Below are 19,583 nucleotides of genomic sequence, written 5' to 3' on the forward strand. Positions count from 1 at the left end.
CATTTGCTTTACATCTACAAATTTGACCATCTGTTCTGGATATAAAAGTGGCTTCTCTATGTCTGTGATCTTAGAGCTGAAGTGGGGTGGAGACCATGATGGGGTATGATGAGCCACTGGGCCCTTAACTTTTTCTTTCCTCCAGGCCTGTAGATGGTGGTGAGATATCAGAGGCTCTTTATTCACTGCAAATTTATAGGCACCATGTGTCCCTTTGCCTTTTTCTTTGGATCCAAACTTTTCAACTTGTCTCCCACATCCCATTCTAAGTTCATAGTGTTCAACCGTCACATAGTTACTACATACAGATACTCTCAATCCTGTTTCATTAATCCAGAACTCCTTCTCTGGGGTTAACATAGAGGGAAAGCAGGTGACCCTTGAATATTCATTTGGGGTAAAGGTGAACATAGCCCTTAGCAACTCCCCTGATGTTCTCTCACTTACACATACTCAGAGCTGGAAGTGCCATCCTCATCACTGGAAGTACAGGAAAGGCAGAGGTGGAAGAGGGTGACATTAAAGCTAAGCTCAGAGGGGTTCACAGGGCCTAACTCAACCTCAGCTCTTCACAAGAGAGAGAAGGGGCTCTCAAGAGCAAGTGCCCTCTATTCTTCACCAAGAGATCCAGGAAAAAGATTTCTCCTGCTTCTGAACTTTAGGCCTAGTACCCTCTACCAAATTTCAATCCACTTGGTTCTGATACTTCCTGGAGCCTGAGTGGGACCCTGAGTCCAGCCCCATGATGTCTGGAAACCTATCCCTTATAGCTGTATAAATTTCAAAATAGAGTGGAAGTAGGAGAAAGGCAAGTTGAGCCAGATCTTGGGTAAGGTCTTCATAGGTATTTCTCATCTTTTTAGGGTAGTTTTTGTTTGCATAATGACAGTATCATGAAAACAATGTATAATGAAAGGATAAGGAGCAAGCCTACAATGCCCAAGGCCAAAATCCCTCCATTCTCCTCCCTTCTAGAAGCCAAAGTACATACTGAGCACAGCACAGACAAAAGCAACCATACTACCCTCTTTTGGGGGAAAACATATATATTGGGGAATATTAGGTATTTGGATGTGCTAATGAGAGAAAAAACACTTTCTTTACATGGACTAATTTTTTTCTTGAAGACATATTTTCCTACTAGGAAAGGCTAAAGAAGTATTTTATGATCGACCAAACAGGGAGGCCTGAAGAAGACAGTGCCGTGGACAGTGTTGATGGTAGCCTGGGGCACCTGGCATCCTTGGCCTATAGTGGCAGGGACTGCTTGGAGACAAAGTCTTCTTGGGAGGCAGGGATGGGAGGTGCCTCGGGTCCAGTTGCTCATCCTCAAATCTTACACTTTTCAAGGACTGTCGGTGTTTAACCTGCCTTTCCTTGAAAGAGCTACTTTGACCATTGGAGGTGTCTTGGTGATTGTGGGTTGTATAACTCATTCTCCCATGCTCTGGGTAGAAGGGAACCCTGTGGTAGCAGAAACACCCACATACTGGTGCTTGGAGTTCCTGTTTGTGCTCATTTAACTTTGTGCCATGAAGTCCATGGTGGATTGCCATTTTCTCCTCTAGAATTTGTCCAACAGCTGTCATGAGTGCCTGAGCCTCAGCAGTCTCATTAGCCATAATTGATCTGCTTTTGACTGGTCCTTGGCTCTGGGCAGAGGCTATTACTGGCTTACATTTTTGCATAGTGTTCTGACCTTTGACTTTTCTATTGGGGAAAATCCATTGAAAAAAGTGCCTCATCCTTTTTCTGAAGAGGTTTTCTGGAGGACTTTGTTTCTTCTCTGGCAGGAACTGTATGCATCTGTTCCTAACAGAGTCTACTATTCCTCTGACTGGGGAAAGGTGACTCATACTTTCAGCTTGAGAGGTCCTCAATTCTTCAAACCGTTCTTTATTCGTTCCTGAGTTGGGCCTCCTACAGTCCTCTCTCTTATAAGTAGAGGCAGTCATCTTGCTCTGGCTCTTCCATGAGTCCTGAAGTCCAGAGTTCATGGGATCTTGCTGCCTTAAGCAGCTCCTTTGGTTTGCCATTAAGCCATACAGCATCTGGGAAGCTATCTTGTCTCCAGTAGGCACTGTCTGGGGATAACACTGAGGTGCCTGAGAAGCCAAGTTGTCTACAGCAAGGATCATGTGTGTAGCACAGTCTTGAGACTGGTTCTCTGGCTTTATCTTCAATTTGGACTTAAATTCACTAACCTCTGTGTTAAGGCATGACTCTCCAGGATCTTGGGTAGCAGACATTCTAGAAAGTTTTTTACTGGTATCTAAACCCCCCATATGTGCATTTATGGTTTGGGGTTTTGTGAGCACATTGGTTCCCAAGATGGGTCTTGGCTGAAGAGTAGGAGGCGTGGCCTCCACTGCCTCCCTGGCCTTTTCAGACCTAAGATATTGGGGTCCTAAGTTCATCTTCAGCATTGCTACCCTATGGCAGGGGTCTTGTGAGGCCCAATCCTCATTCTCCTCTCTTGGCTCATTCCCGGCCATTGCTGAACTGGGACTCAGCTCTAGGCTGCTCTTCTCAGCCCATTCTGCAGAATCACTCTGTGGAGTTCTGCCCATGAGGTTGAGTGTGAAGGACTGAGAAGGTGGCCTGTTATCCTGTCCAGTCAGAGAGGCCTTTGAGGACCCCTGGTTGTCATCAGATGGGGTCCTTACCAGGGCCCTCTGGATTTCCTCATACATAGGTGAAGGGGCAAGGAGAGGCCTCTCCAGGGTGAGACCTGACTCTTCTGCTACAACTTTCTTTCCCAGACATGCCTGAGAAGGTCTTCCCAGGGATTCGGCAAATTTGGTTATTGAGGCAGTTCCAGACACACAGGTGGCTGAGGGGTTAAAGGCAAACTGCAGAATGGGCAAAGGTTGAACCTTTTTCAACTTAAATAGATTTATGGGCTTAAGAGCCTTGAGGGGTAGACCCCACCTGTGCCTCACCCAAAACCTTATAATATGTGCTTCCAGCACTTCTTCAATGTCTGGATTGAGGAAGGAAACCCTGTGGGAGGTGTTCACATATGGTCCCCAACACTTCAAGATTCTTAGGTTTCTGATTTCCTTGTGAGTGTTGGACTTGGGAAAAGCATGGTTGACTGCAAGCCAGGATTTGTGCACACTCACAGGGATCAAACTCCCACTGATCTTCCCCAACTTCCTACCCAAATGGTCTTTCAGGATGTTTTCTAGATTCTTATCTAAGCTCTTTAGCAAATCGCTCCCTGAGTCACTCATTGACAACCCCAAGTCACATTCTGACTCTCCAGAGCTTACTTCCTGAAACCCCATTAGGGAGCCTTCTGAGTCCCTGGAGAGATCTTTTGGGACCTTCCCCAAAATATACCCCAGGTCCTTGCCCATGCCCTGGCTTAGCTGGAACTCCACTTTCTGTGTATCCTTGTTGCTTTTACCTGCACATGCAGAGGGACGTGAGGGCCCATGCTTGCCCTTTGCCTGACATGTCCCTGGTAATTCACCCTGAAGCTGCCTTAGTTCCAGAGACTCTTGGATCTTACGGGGCAGCTCCCACCGGTGTTCAATAAGCCACTTTTGTAGGTGTTGCTCCAGTTGCTTACGGAGTTCAGCACTGATTGGAAAGTTCTCAGGAAGGAGGGAGACTGCCCAACTGTCCTCAGGAAGATTGGAAGTGAAGACACTAAAGACTTCTTGAGATCTTTTGATTACAGAGGATAAAGCCCACCCACTTTCTAGTTGCTTCTGCAACAAAGGCCATTCTGGATGTTGAATCTCAGGAGGGATGAGAAATTGTGACTTATCCTGGGCTATAGGGCAAGATACTTCACAGGCCTCAATCTGAGGTGGCGAAGGTGATAGGATTGGAAGAGAGGATTGGCGATGATCCTGGGTCAGGATCTGAGCCAGAGACGGTGGTTGAAATTGAGGTACAGATGAAACCAAGGGTTGAGATTGGAACTCCAGTTGGGACGGGGGCTGGGACTGAGAAAGCAGTGGAGATAGTTTAGCCTGCATTTGAGTTGGGCAGGCACTTGAGATTCCATTGAATAAGAAAGAGGAAGACTGTGGCACTGAAGATCCCTTAGAGATCCAGGCAGTAGCTACCAGAGATTCGCTGTGTAGAGAGGGGAGACCCCAGAAAAGTTGGTTATATTTCTGCTGTAGATGGTGTCCCAAGACCTTAGGATATGAGAGCTTCTGATGACCAGGCAGCTGCTCTGGTTTTCCTTTTGTACTCCAGAAGTGTTGGAGGCTTGTGTTCTGTTCAGGACTCAGTGACTTCAACATATTCCCCAAAGAATTCAGGTGGTAGTCTGGGCTTATTTGTTTTGGATATGATTCATCTTTTTCTTTTTCTTTCCAAATCTTGACCTTGACTCTCTTTGTGACTTGTATTTCCAGGAGCTTCTGATTACCTGAGCTCAGCAAAGAGGGGCTAGCAGCTCCTACCTGTCTGTTGGTGGGGTTTCCCCAGAATGAGGCCTCTGGTGAGTGGTGGGAAAGGTGTTCTTGCTGAGACTCATAATTTGATGAGGTTGAGAGGCACAGGGCTTTGGCAGCAGTGTGCCACCATGACAAGGCTGAAATGGGACAACTTGAGTGGCCAAGGCCTGAGATGGCTGGAACAGCAGAAGCTGACCAAGGGGTGTGAGATGACCTCTGTGGAATGGTGCTCGGTGGGAATGCCAAGGAGTCACATTGAGGAAGAGTCAGAATAGAGTCTGGAGGTTGTGGGGCAGAGGAAGTTCTCAGAGGTGGAGGGCAGGCCTCTGAATTAAGGGGACATGGAGGCAGAGGGGAAAGAGCAAGTGGCTGGGGCAAAAGGCTGTTGAGGGGAAGGAAAGGCTCTGGTGGCGAAGAGGCACTCAGAGATGAGTGGGAATGAACAGAAACTGAAGAAGTCATTGAGCCAAGAAGTAGAGGGCGCTGAGTCAGAGGAACTGGGGTAGCCAACAGGGACATGGTTGGAGCAGCAGCATCCATAGGCTCCCTGCATGGCTGGTGGGCTCCAGCAGGCACTGCTTTGCACACCTCACCAGGGATGTCTTGACATAAGAGTTGATGAAAGCCACCCTTGTCAGGGAGCCTCCCCAGGCAGCTGCAGGTGACAGGAGGCACAAGCTGCAGCTAGAAGCTGACAGGGCAAGGAGGGCAGGGCAGGCTGGGCAGGGATAACACCTGCAACCTACAGCCCTCCACAGTCTCCATACTGATTTCACATTGCTCCTGCTATTCCTTACCCCAGAGCTTTATCCATACTTTGTTTCTGTGGCTCCCCCTCCCAGGGTTCCCTATGGACCAGGGGTCAAACCTTAAACTCGGGGACAAAGGAGGGCCAAGGAAAAGGGGGAAAAGGGGAAAAATTCTTTACCTTTGCAGAAGTGAAATCAGACTGCGAGCTCCCTCCAGTTCTTTCAGGCAATTTCTGCAAGCTGGAAATAAGGAGGCTGGGTTACACTAGTGAAAGTAGGGCCCTAAGTGTTTTAGGGGAGGCTGAGTGCAGGGGGGAGCTTTTAGGCTGAGCTTTTAGGGGGAGACTGTTGGGAGATTAGACTATGGAGCCCAAGCATCACTGTTCAAAGCCACATGATCCCTCACAGTGATGGCCAGGTTTATTATGGGGAGTGCTTTGTCATTTACATTACCCCCCAGAGCCCTCACAACTGCCTTGTTGGGGAGAAAGGACAGGGGTCACCTCACAAAAGAATCTGAGTAAAGTTAAACCACTTATCAACCCGGAGGTTCCACCTCTGGATCTAGGCATTAGAGTGGTCTACTACCGCCCACACACCTCTGCCAGCTGACACCCATTTCAGCCTCTATCAACTTCCTTCCAAGCATGGAATCTGGGAAATATACAGTAGCTGATCTCCTTCCCAAGAGCCTCTCTGAGGGCTCTTTTTCCTGAAGGATGGCCTCTGCCCCTGGCATCCTTGGAGACCATGGAATTAGACCCTCAGGAGCAAGAGAGATGGAGAATAACTTGGCACATGTAGGGCTAAATGGCATAAGCTTACCTTTCAAAGTTCCGCTTTTTTTCTTACTCTTGCTCCTCCTCCTCAGCTCCACTTGATGCTATGAGAAAAGATGAGGGACTGGGACTCAATTATCTCTTCTCTCTAGATGATTCACAGATGCTCAGTGTTCATAAACAATATGACTTTCTACATTTCTACATATAATGGAGCTCTGTGGCTTTCTTTTCTTTTACTCATCTTTAAAATGAATAAAATATTTTTAGTTTTTCTTCTTTGAAAAATGTAAAAATGGATTTTCTATGTGAGATCACTATGAATTTCTTTCATCACTATTCCTCTACTCAAGAAATACACACACACACATACAGGTCCTTCTATGCTCCACTGGATAAGACTCTGTTTCCAGAGTTCAGACCCCCACTCTAGCCCTTTAGAGGCTCTCAGGTTCAGCACTGCCTTCAGATCAGCCCAACACATAGGAAGAGCTCACCTGAGACACCTGCCACAGGAAGGGGAAAGTGGCTGGTAAAACAATGTTTAGGAGTCTGTTCTTCTGCAGACAATGAACTCAGTATACAGTCCTCACTCACTGGTCACTGAATCTGGGACTTTGCCCAGGAGACCTAGGGTCTGGAGATCTTGGGATAGAAACCCTTGTGCCCACTCTAAGCTTTGCCTGGCCTAGCTAGTCCCTAGAAGGATGATGTTCTATTCTTTCCTGAGATTTTCCATCTCACAAGACTCTCTAGATGATTTAGAAAAGTGGATATAAGAATAAGGGAAAAAAAAGAGATAATCCCTGTTGGGGTTTAGCTAAAGTTTCCTTACCTTCCTGATATTTCTATATTTCTTAGCTGGTGATAAGGATGGATTACTCTGAAAACAAGGGAGTAACAGAAGGAAGAGCCCCAGTCCACACAGGAAGGCAAAGATGGCATCAATCACCCAGGAGGTGGGACCAGAGCTCAGCCAGGAGGTACCAGTGCTTCTCAGGGAAAAGAAATTCTCCATCTTTGGAAATCTGTTGTCCTCAGGCAACTGAGCACTGGTAGTTCACTTGGGGACAGAGCTCTAGGCCTGCATCACAGAGCTAAAGCCTTGTCACAAAGGGTTCCTGAGAATGGGGGAGGGGGTGGTGAGAGGACCCAGCTAGAACATCACCCCTCCCCCATCATTCAGTCCCACAGATCCCTGCACTTTCCTGAGCCTTCTAGATTCCACCTTCCAACTCTACTGTCATGTCAGAGAGACCTTAGCCAATTTTCTATTCATTCCATCTAGAACTCAGATATTACCTGGTCCCTTTGTCCATTAGGGGTCTTGACTCAGGGCCCACTAATTTTATAACCCTTGAAAATCTGAAGTTGACCCTAGAATTTTGGCTATTTCCCGGGGAAATTTTCTTTTGGAATTTTCTCTGTCCTCAACTCTAGTTTCCCATATAATGTTCTTGTCTTGTATAAACCCAAGCCCATAATTTAAATTTCTTTTGCAGTTAGTTTTATGAATTTTAGTGTTGCTTTGTCTCATTTTCAAAAGGACATATACACAAAAAATAAGATAATTATTCAAAATTCATAAATTAAAGTATGAAAGTTACTTTCTAAGTTTGTAACATTTATAATTCTAAAGTTAGTAAAGCTTTAAACTTTACTACAAAGACTTTTGGGACATGTGGATACATACACACATTCACAGACACATACACACACTTATCCTTTCACAAACCAATCCAGTATTTCCAAATCCAAGAATCCACACTTTCCTACTGAAAACATTTTTTCATATGTTGTCTTGACCTGATTTTGTATTTTATTTTATTTGTGCTTTATTTTTATTTTTTAAATTTTCCACATAAGCTTTAAAACATGTTGTTTTAGTTCATTAGGGCTTCTATAACAAAATACCACAGAACAAGGTGGATCAAACAACAGAAATGTATTTCTCACAATTCTGGAGTCTAAGTTCAAGATCAAGGTGCCAGTATGGTCACATTCTGGTGAAGTCCCTCTTCCTGGTTAATAGCGCTTTTTCACTGTGTCCTCATATAGTGGGAAGGGGCTAGGAATCTATCTGGAGACTTTTTGTAAGGCACTAATCCTCTCCACAAGGGCTCATAAACATGTTCCAATTATCTCATCTCCTCTTTCTTTAGGAGTTAGAATTTGAATATATGGATTTGGGTGAGGGGACACATACATTCAGACAAGTGCACATATGCTACACTCAGAAGTCAGGAATGGGTTAGTTTATTCATACTCCTTTATAATCATCTCACCTCAAATTAAAATTTTATCAAAATTTAGACTTAGGTCTTCTTTGTATTCATATTTGCCTTCTATATTTTCTTTATTACTTTATTTTCAATGTGCTTTGTTTGATGGGTTTTTTGATATTTAAAATCTTATCTGATAATTTTAGCTTGATTAAATTAATTGCTGTTTTCTTTATGATTTATTTCTGCCATATTATTTTGATTATTTTCCATATTTTCTTTATTGTTTCTTTTTTCTTCTCTTTTTGCATCTCCCACTTTATAGATCAAATGTTCTGTTTGTTCAAAATTTGGAAGTTTTTAAAATCCTAATGGTTTTATAACATTAATTATATTAATTTCCTTCTCAGTTTCTTACATGTCTCAATACTCATATTATCTCAGCACACCAAAGAGTACTCTTGCCTTCTCTGATTTTGCTTTCTCTGTCATGACAGCCCTTATTTCATGAGGGTATTACTGGAGTTTCGCTTCTGGGTTATTCTGTATATGCCACAATTTCATGTATTTTTTATGATACAGTAAACATCACTAACATCAATCCTTATGTCCACACACCTGCATGTTCCTACACTTATTTTTCATCCTCCTTGAGAATTTCCTCTAAGAATATTTTCCAACAGACTTATGTAAAATAAAGCTTTCCTTTTTTTCTTTTTTTAAATGTTTATTTATTTTTGATAGAAACAGCATCAGTGGGAGGGGCAGAGAGAATGGGGACAGAGGATCCAAAGAAGGCTCCATGCTGCAAGCAGCAAGGCCAATGAGGGGCTCAAACCCACAAACAGCGAGATCATGACCTGAGGCAAAGTCCGAAGCTCAACCAACTGAGCCACCCAGGCACCCTGGCCTTATTTTCTGATAACATCTTTTTCTCTGCCCTCATATTTAAAAGATCTTGGCTGCATATAATTCGAAGCTTAAAATTTCTTTCCTTTCAATTCTTTAAACATATTACTCCATTCCATCCTTGTCTCCAACATTGCTGTTGAAAAGCCTTATATCAATCAAAATCACATTTTCTTTAAAGAATGATCTGACTTTTTATCATTTTAACAGGATGTTATAAAAAAAAGGAGTGTAAATCACTTTGCAACTATAAACTTAATTAAGTTTATGGTTTAATTATAGTTTAAACCTAAGTAAATTTAATTCCTTTCAATATTAAAGGGTTTTTAAGTACACAAGAAAATTAATTATTATACACCCACTTAATTTTAAAAAATTAAAAATAAACTTAATAAATAAGAGTCATTAGATTCAAGTACTTGGGATAGTGCAAAAGAAGAAACAAAGGCAAGATGATTGGAAGACTAAGTATACCAAGAAACCCTTTCCTAAAAATGTGTATGATAAAATATTTAAAAGAATCTCAGTATGACTGAGTATTGGGAATTATTGGGAAGATGAAGATGGCAGTGGAGTAGTCCACTACAGTGGGTGGATGTGCCTGGCTTAAAGGTGCTCAGGTGGTAAAGTGGGACAGAATCCCAGAGTAAGAGCTTGTGATCCCCCAGGGTCACAAGAAGAAAGGGTGGTGCCAACATGCTGTGCTTTGCAAGGCATAGGAGCAGGGACTGGGGCTGAGGGCAGCAAGCAAGAGTGCTGGCTTTCTACTCTGATTTGACATGAGCTCTGAACTGTTGCACCGTCATGTGACTGCTTTCTTCACAAGGCAAAAGCACAGTGAGACCCTCTCCCAGAGGAACAGAGTGGGTCTGCACCTCTGAAGTCCCTAAAATTTGGAGTTTTGAAACTCAGGCACATGCCTGAGATAAAAAAGCATGGACACAGGCAAGGTAAATGCACAGTTCCAATGGAAATTGGGGACAAACAGGGATGATTGATTGCTCTTCTGTGAAGGTTTCCTGAAGACGGGAAGTTACGATCTTTTAGATCTGGGGCTAAAGAGTGGGACACCACTATATTCTTCCCACCCATCAGCACTGAAAGACTTCAGGGATAAAAAAAGCACAACTCACTGGATGCTGGAGCCATTTACACCAAGTCCCACACCCCTGAACCCTTTAGGCACACTTCCACTGAAACAACTTAGCTTAAGAATCAGCACAGCAGGTCTCCCCAGAAGACCAGAACAAAAAATTCACCCACACCAAGTCTATTGATCAGAGTACTACAAAGCTTCAGTTCTAAGGGAAGTAGGAGCTAGCTTCCTATTTACTTTTATTCTTTATCTTTTTATGATTTTTTTCCTTTATTTTATTTTTTAAGTTCTTTAAAAATTTTTTTATTTATATATATAATTTTTGTTTGATTATTTTTACTTTATTTTATCTTATTTTATTTTTATTTTTGCACCTAGGTTCTTTTATTTATTTTTTTTTTTAATTTTTTTTTTAATTTTTTTTTTCAACGTTTATTTATTTTTGGGACAGAGAGAGACAGAGCATGAACGGGGGAGGGGCAGAGAGAGAGGGAGACACAGAATCGGAAACAGGCTCCAGGCTCTGAGCCATCAGCCCAGAGCTCGACGCGGGGCTCGAACTCACGGACCGCGAGATCGTGACCTGACTGAAGTCGGATGCTTAACCGACTGCGCCACCCAGGCGCCCCAACACCTAGGTTCTTTTAAAAAGCAGACCAAGGGGCGCCTGGGTCGGTTAAGCATCCGACTTCAGTCAGGTCACGATCTCGCGGTCCGTGAGTTCGAGCCCCGCGTCGAGCTCTGGGCTGATGGCTCAGAGCCTGGAGCCTGTTTCCGATTCTGTGTCTCCCTCTCTCTCTGCCCCTCCCCCGTTCATGCTCTGTCTCTCTCTGTCCCAAAAATAAATAAACGTTGAAAAAAAAAAAAAAAAAGCAGACCAAAACACATCCCGGATCTAATTTGGGTTTCTTTCATTTTTTGCTTTGTTTTTGTTTTATTGGAGAGGGGGGGTTGTTTGTTTGTTTGTTTTGATTTTTTTCTTTCTTTCTTGTTTTCTTTTGTGGACAAAATGACGAGATGAAGAAATTCACCCCAAAAGAAAGAACAGGAAGTAAAAATCACAGCCAGGAATTTAATCAATACAGATATAAGTAAGACGTCTGAACTAGAATTAAAACAACGATTATAAGGATACTAGCTGGGTTTGAAAAAAGAATAGAAGGTACCAGAGAATGCTTTCCTGTAGAGATAAAAGAACTAAAATCTAGTCAGACTGAAATTAAAAATGTGATAACTGATGTGCAAACCTGAAAGGGTTCCATTACAGGGAGGACGGACAAGGCAGAGGAGTGAATTAGTGATATAGAAGATAAAATTATGGAAAATAATGAAGCTGAAAACAAGAGGGTGACAAAGGTCATGGATGACAAAAGCAGACATAAGGAACTCAGTGACTTACTAAAATGTAATAACATTCATATCATAGATATCCTAGAAGATGAAGAGAGAGAAAAAGGAGCAAAAGGTTTATGTAAACAAATTATTGCTGAATATTTCTCTAATCTGGGGAAGGACATAGACATCAAAATCCAAGAAGCACAGAGAACTCCCATTAAATTTAACAAAAACCTACCATTACCAAGGCATGTCATAGTCAAATTCACAAAATTCACAGAGAAGGAAAGAATCCTGAAAGCAGCAAGGGAGGGGAAAGTCCTTAACTTGTAAAGGAAGACAGATCAGGTTCCAAGCAGATCTGTCCACAGAATTGTGGCAGGTCAGAAATGAGTAGCAGGCTATATCCAACATGCTGAATGGGGAAAATATGAGCCAGTAATTCTTTATCCAGAAAGTCTGTCTTTCAGAATAGAAGGAGAGATAGAGTTTCCCAGACAAACAAAAACTAAAGGAGTTAATAACCACTAAACTATCCCTGCAAGAAATTTTAAGGGGGACTCATTGAGTGGAGAAAAACACAAAAACAAAAAAGACCAAAAGCAACAAAAACTAAAAAGGACCAGAAAACAACAGTAGAAACACCAACTCTACAGGCAAAAAAAAAAAAAAAAAAGAAAGAGAAAAAGAAAAAGAAAAAGAAAAAAGTCACTAAATTCATCTTTCAATAATCACTCTGAGGGTAAATGGACTAAATGTTCTAATCAAAAGAGATAGGGTATCACAATGGATAAAAAAAATAATAATAATAAGACCCATCTCTATGTTGCTGGCAAAAGACTCAATTTAGACCTAAAGACACCTGTAGATTTAAAGTGAAGAAAGAGAAATTGCTATGGCTGAGGTCAAAGAGGTTGTTGCCTGCTTTCTCCTCTAGGGTTTTGATGGTTTCCTGTCTCACATTCAGGTTTTTCATCCATTTTGAGTTTATTTTTGTGTATGATGTAAGAAAGTGGTCTAGTTTCATTCTTCTATATGTCACTGTCCAGTTCTCCCAGCACCACGTGTTAAAGAGACTGTTTTTTTTTTCCATTGGATATTCTTTCCTGCTTTGAGATTAGTTGGCCATACTTTTGTGGGTCCAATTCTGGAGTCTCTATTCTATTCCATTGGTCTATATGTCTATCTTTGTGCCAATACCATACTGTCTTGATGATTACAACTTTGTAATGGAGGGTAAAGTCTTGGATTGTGATGCCTCCCATTTTCGTTTTCTTCTTCAGTATTGGCTATTTGGGGTCCTTCGTGGTTCCATACAAATTTTAGTATTGTTTGTTCTAGCTTTGAGAAGAATGCTGGTGCAATTTTTATTGGAACTGCATTGAATGTGTATATTGCTCTGGGTAGTATTGACATTTTAACAATGTTTATTCTTCCAATCCATGAGCATGGAATGTTTTTCCATTTCTTTGTGTCTTCTTTGATTTCCTTCATAAGATTTTTATGGTTTTCACCATACAGATCTTTTACATTTTTGGTTAGGTTTATTCCTAGGTATTTTATGGTTATTCATACAATTGTAAATGGGATAAGTTTATTTCTCTATCTGTTACTTCATTATTGGTGTATAAAAATGCAGCTGATTAATGTACATTGATTTTGTATCCTGTGACTTTGCAGAATTCATGTATCAGTTCTAGCAGACTTTTGGTGGAGTCTTTTGGATTTTCCATGTAGAGTATCATGTCGTCTGCCAAAAGTGAAAGTTTGATTCTTCTTTGCCAATTTTGATGCCTTTTATTTCATTTTGTTGTCTGATTTCACAGAGTCAACCCAAAATATCAATGGTATAAAAGCTGAGAAACCCTGCTTTAAAGGATATCTCTGACTTGCATCTTATTCTAATCTTTAGAAGCCAAATAAAGGATACATTTTCAATGGACATGCACATCACTGTACTGAGCAACTGTTCATTATTATGCTATCCTTTTGAAAATTCTTAAAATTTAGGAAAACTCTTTCCTGGTGGAAACTTGACTGCCTTCAGTCACACCCCTGCCTCTCCATCAAACAGGCAGCTCATCTACAAACCTGGAGAATGTCCTTCCAAGCATGACTAGACTCAAACAGCTCTTCCATCTATCTCTGTCCACTTAGGCAGCCCTTCCACCTGCCTCATCCTCCCCATTGGGCTTTTAGCACAGAAGAAAAAAGAAACATCAGGAAATGAAATGAGTCCATAAATTGGTTCCTGTGTCCAGAAAAGAATATTCTTTTTTGTTGTTGTTATTTATTTGTTTGTTTGTTTGTTTTTCTTCCAAATTTTTATTTAAATTCTAGTTAGTTAACATACGGTGCAATATTGGTTTCAGGAGTAGAATTCAGCTATCATCACTTACATACAACACCCAGTACTCCTCACAAGTGCCCTAGTTAATGCCCATCAATCATTTAGCCCAACCCCCCACCAACCTCCCTCCATCAACTCACAGTTCTCTATCATTAACAGTCTTTTACAGTTTGCCTCCCTTTCTCTTTATTTCCCCCACCTCCCATATGATTATCTGTTTTATTTTTTAAATTCCACATATAAGTGAAATCAGACACATAGGTTCTTTAGATGTCTATTTTAAAATACTTGAAAAGTCAAGACTTTCCTTGTCTTTTTCCAAAATTTCATTGTGGAAAATTTTAAACATATAGCACAGTTGAAAGAATTTGCAGAAAACACCCATATGTCTACAATTTACACTTTGCCTTTGAAATATCCTTACTTTAGCATGTCTACCCTTCTATACCTATCTATTTAGCCATGAATCTATATTTTTAATGAACTTTGTTTATAATTTTTCTTTTTTTCTGGCATTTTTCCTGGCAGCTTTTATTTATTTGTTTGTTTGTTTGTTTAATTTAAATTCAAGTTAGTTAACATATAGTGTAGTCTTGGCTTCAAGAGTAGAATCCAGTGATTAATCTCTTACATATGAGACTCAGTGCTAATCCCAAAATGTGTCCTCCTTAATGCCCATCATCCATTTAACCCATCCCTCCATCCACCTCCCTTCCAGCAACCCTCAGTTTGTTCTCTGTAATTAAGAGTCTCTTATGGTTTGCTTCCCTCTCCGTTATCTTACTTTCCTTCCTTTCCCCATGTTCATCCGTTGAGTTTCTCAAATTCCACACATGAGTGAAATCATATATGTCTCTCTCTGACTGACTTATTTCACTTAGCATAATACCCTCTACTTTCATTCATGTTGCAAACGGAAAGATTTCATTCTTTTTCATCACCGAGGAGTATTCCATTGTATAACATAACACATCTTCTTAATCCATTGATCAGTTGATGGACATTTGGGCTGTTTCCATAATTTGGCTATTGTTGATAGCACTACTATAACATTGGGATGCATGTACCACTTCGAATCACAGTTTTGTATCCTTTGGATAAATTCCTACTAGTGCAATTGCTGGGTCATAGGGTAGTTCTACTTTTAATTTTTTGAGGAACCTCCATACTGTTTCCAGAGTGGCTGCACCAGTGTTCATTCTCACCAACAGTGTAAAAGGGGTCCCCTTTCTCTGTATCCTTGGCAACATCTGTTCTTTCCTGAGTTGGTTATTTTAGCCATTCTGACAAGTGTGTGGTGGTATCTCATTGTGGTTTTGATTTGCATTTCAAATCAAATGGTATATCATGGGGTTTTGTATTGGTATATGATTGGTGGTATATCACTGTGGTTTTGATTTTCATTTCCCTGATGATGAATGATGTTGAGCATCTTTTCATGTGTCTGTTTGCCATCTGGATGTCTTCTTTAGAAGTGTCAATTCATGTGTTCTGCCCATTTCTTCACTGGATTGTTTTTGGGGTGTTGAATTTGATAAGTTCTTCCTAGATTTTGGATACTAACCCTTTATCCAATATGTCATTTGCAAATATCTTCTCCCATTCTGTCAGTTGCCTTTTAGTTTTGTTGATTATTTCCTTTACTGTCAGAAGCTTTTTATATCATGATGTCCTAATAGTTCATTTTTGCTTTTATTTCCCTTGCCTGTGGAGACATGCCAAGTAAGAATTTGCTGCAGCCTAGGTCAAAGAGGTTGCTGCCTGTTTTCTTCTCTAGGATTTTGATGGTTTCATGTCTTACATTTAAGTCTTTTATCCATTTTGAATTTATTTTTGTGTATGGTGTAAGAAAGTAGTCTACTTTAATTCTTCTGTATGTCACTGTCCCAGTTCTCCCATTTGCTAAAGAGACTCTTTTCCACTGAATATTGTCTCCTGCTTTGTCGAAGATTAGTTGTTCATTTATTTGTGGGGCAATTTCTGGGTTTTTAACCATTTGTAGTTAGTTTCAAGATCTGGTTTGAAGAACATTTTACCATTTATACTTTTAAGTTTTTATTTAAATGCCAGTTAGTTAACATACAACATAATATTAGTTTCAGGTGTACAATATAGTGATTCAGTACTTGCATACAACACCAGGACCTCATCATGACAAGTATACTCCTGAATCCCCACCACCTATTTAACCCATTCCCCCCCCACCTACCCACCCTTTGGTAACCATCAGTTGGTTCTCAATAGTTAAGAGTCTGTTTCTTTGTTTGCCTCTTTCTTTCATCTTTTCCCCCTTTGCTGGTTTGTTTTATTTCCCTTTCCTTTCCTTTTTTTTTTTTTTTTTTTTTTTGAGAGAGAGAGCAAGTGAGCATGAGTGGGGTAGAGGGTCAGAGAGAGAGAGAATCCCAGGCAGGCTCCATGCTCAGTGCAGAGCCTGACACAGGGCTCGATTCCACAACCCTGAGCCAAAGTCAAAAGTTGGACACTCAACTGACTGAGTCACCCAGGTACCCCTGTTTTATTTTTTAAATTCCACATCAGAGTGAAATCATATGGTCTTTGTCTTTCTTTGGAGTTTTATTCTCTGGAGAGGTCTTTGAGTTGCAGGATGCCAGGCACATACCCTGACCCTAACATACTTTCTTGATTTTACATTTAGTATTAGTTTGAAATAGCAAACAGTTATATCATTGTGAGTTTTTGAATCAGACTAACCTGGGTTTGATTCCTACCATTTAGCTGCTGTTTGAAGTTGGGTAACTTTCTTAGCTAGCACGATGCTCAGTTTCCTTACCTGTTAAATGCAGACAATAGCCATTTTTCAGATATTTCTTTATGGATTAAATAAAATAATATATGTAAAAAATGGATCAAAGTTCTAGGCACATAAGAAGGACTCAATAAATCCTAGTTTCTTTTCTGGCTCAGGTTTTGAGGTCAGAAGTTTGGTTAGATTTTTGCTTTTCTGCACATCTAAGACATCTACAAGTTTCTTAGCATATTACATCTCCCTTGAAGGAATGCTTCATCTGTAACTTTTGTTAAACTTTTAAAAATATGTATACTTTAAAGAAAGAAATGTATTCTCCAGCAAACTCTTGTTCTGCATATTATTATATATTTACTAGTTTGTGTTTTTAGTCTCCAACATCTACACACAGTATCAGACATCTAAACACAAGAACTCTATCTAATAACCTTTTGTGAATATACTTTTGTTTGTATGAGTATAAGAAAAGGATGCTGTCTTGCCAGGCAATCAGAAATGCCGTCTAACTCAAAAAATTCTTGCTTGCGTTCTAATTCTGTGAGGGTTTAAAAAAAAAAATTGAACTCTCTTTGTTGCCAAAAGAAAAATACATTTCTCTCCATCTTTTTCTTAGAGAATTTTATCATGAATACTTGTATTTGCAAATCTTTTGTCTTTTCCCTTTGATATGTAGGTTTTGTGTCCTTCTTTGCTTTTTGCTTCTTTCTTTTTTAATGCTCTGGGTTTGTCTTAGGCCATGCTTCTTTTCTTCCTCTTTTTACTTCTCCTTCTTTTTCTCTTAGTTACTTGTCATTTTGATATAATTTCAGACTTACAGGAAATTTTCAACAATACTACAAGGATCTCTTACATATTTTTATCCAGATTTACCAATTGTTTACATTTTGATCAACTTTAGTTATCATTATCTATCTCTGCATTTTGTTTTGAGTCACTTGAGAATAAGTTGCAGACATGGTGTCACTTTACCACTAAAAAAAATACTTCTTTAATACTAATGATACCACTTTTTCTAGCAGCTTTTAAAGAAATTGTCTGTTTTCCCCCATTTATTTATTCTTTTATATTTTTGTATCATATTTATGTGAATATAAACTCATAGTTTCTCTTTTTGTGTGTGATAGTTTTAAAATCCACTCTCTTAGTAACTTTCCAATATGTAATACAGTATTATTAACTATAATAATACAGCAGGGTACAGCATAGATTCTTATTTTATCTCATGGATTGCAATCCATTACTATCATCATTTATTTTGGTATTCCAATGGTCCCAGATTTGGCTGGCTTCCATGTCTGTTTGATAGGTCTCTCATTTTTAAGTATTTCCTTACTTTCTGGTAAACCAGATTTCCAGGCTTATCTCATACTTTCCCTGCCTTGAATAAATCTTTATTTTTTAAGTGGACTATCGTTCATTTTAGTGGAGATTTGTACTTAGAAACCAAGGTCTGAACATTAATAGTGCTTACTGCTCCTGGTTTGTCATATCTCTTAGGCCTTTTTAAAAAAAATTAGGAAATGTATGCATGTGTATATGTGTGTATATTTAAACATACTTCTTTTTTATTTATTTTTATCTTATTTTTATTATTTTTTATTTTTTATTATGAAATTTATTGTCAAATTGGTTTCCATACAACACTCAGTGCTCATCCCAACAGATGCCCTCCTCAATGCCCATCACCCACTTTCCCCTTCCTCCCACCCCCATCAACCCTCAGTTTATTCTTAGTTTTTAAGAGTCTCTTATGGTTTGGCTCCCTCACTCTCTAACTTTTTTTTTCTTCCCCTCCCCCATGGTCTTCTGTTAAGTTTCTCAGAATGAAATATGGCCTTTTGTAGCAACATGGATGGAACTGGAGAGTGTTATGCTAAGTGAAATAAGTCATACAAAGAAAGACAAATACCATATATTTTCACTCTTATGTGGATCCTGAGAAACTTAAACATACTTCTATTTCTCTCCATATTTATATCTACCTATCTAATCAATTATCATGTCTTTACCTATCTATATTTCTATCTACCATTATCTATCTAAAAGATCATAATCCTACAGATGTTTCCATTTCCATTCTGACACCATAGGATATAATCCATTAAGTATGTTCTTTTGTGTCTGGCTTCTTTCACTTAGAATAAAGTTTGTGAGCCCTGCTCGTTTGTGTATCTCTTGGAACACAACCGTTTTCCTTTTTCTTTTTTAAGTTTTTATTTACTTATTCTGAGAGAGAGAGAGAGAAAGGGAGAGAGAGAAAGAAAGCACAAGTAAGGGAGGGACAGAGAGAGAGGGAGAGAAAGAGATAATCCCAAGGAGGTTCCGCACTGTCAGTGCAGAGCCTGATGTGGGGCTTGAACTCAGGAACCATGAGATCATGACCTGAGCTGAAGTCAGATGCTTAACATACTGAGCCACCCACGCACCCCCTAGAACACAATTGTTTTCAATATGCAGGTCTCATTCTTATGAGTATACGTTTTAAACAGGTTATAAATATTTTATTTCTATTTTCCTTAATCAATATATATTTTGAATGGAAATTTAAAGTGTTGGAGTTTTGTCTAAATAATATTGTAAATAATTTCCAAGTTCTGAATCTGTCATACCTTGAAACTAATCAGAAGCATATAAAGCATTTTAACATTTAACATGAAAAAATGTTTTTCAGAAGTAGCAGCATTCACATTACTACAGGTAAAGCCATGTGCTAAATCGAGATTTTTAAATTTTACATGTTTCTACTCTCTCAAGAATAACTGAGCTTGTGCATGCCATTTAGTGTTTAAACCTAGATGCTATCAAATGATAAAACAACAACAAAATAAAATATTATTTCCTGATGTTATCAATCTGTCAGAATCAGAAGTTTATTTTCAAAGATGAAGGATCTCTGTGAGAGAATCTCTCGATCTTTCTATAGTTCACAGCTCTTAATAATTTAAGAACCATTAG

At 39.8% G+C, this 19,583-nt stretch overlaps 1 protein-coding gene across 1 annotated transcript; it reads right to left on the minus strand.

The window, feature by feature from the left end:
• Positions 1-825: 825 nt before the first annotated feature.
• LOC125149837 (spermatogenesis-associated protein 31A6-like) lies at positions 826-6,990 on the minus strand. Its single transcript, XM_047828938.1, has 4 exons — positions 6,785-6,990; positions 5,996-6,053; positions 5,350-5,410; positions 826-5,076 (listed from the first exon to the last, which is right to left on the minus strand). Exons 1-4 carry the CDS (start codon positions 6,965-6,967, stop codon positions 1,164-1,166), a joined length of 4,215 nt encoding a protein of 1,404 aa, XP_047684894.1. The 5' UTR covers positions 6,968-6,990; the 3' UTR covers positions 826-1,163.
• Positions 6,991-19,583: the final 12,593 nt, after the last annotated feature.

The sequence above is a fragment of the Prionailurus viverrinus genome, chromosome D4, assembly GCF_022837055.1.
Source record: "Prionailurus viverrinus isolate Anna chromosome D4, UM_Priviv_1.0, whole genome shotgun sequence".
In the NCBI taxonomy this organism is placed as follows: domain Eukaryota; kingdom Metazoa; phylum Chordata; class Mammalia; order Carnivora; family Felidae; genus Prionailurus; species Prionailurus viverrinus.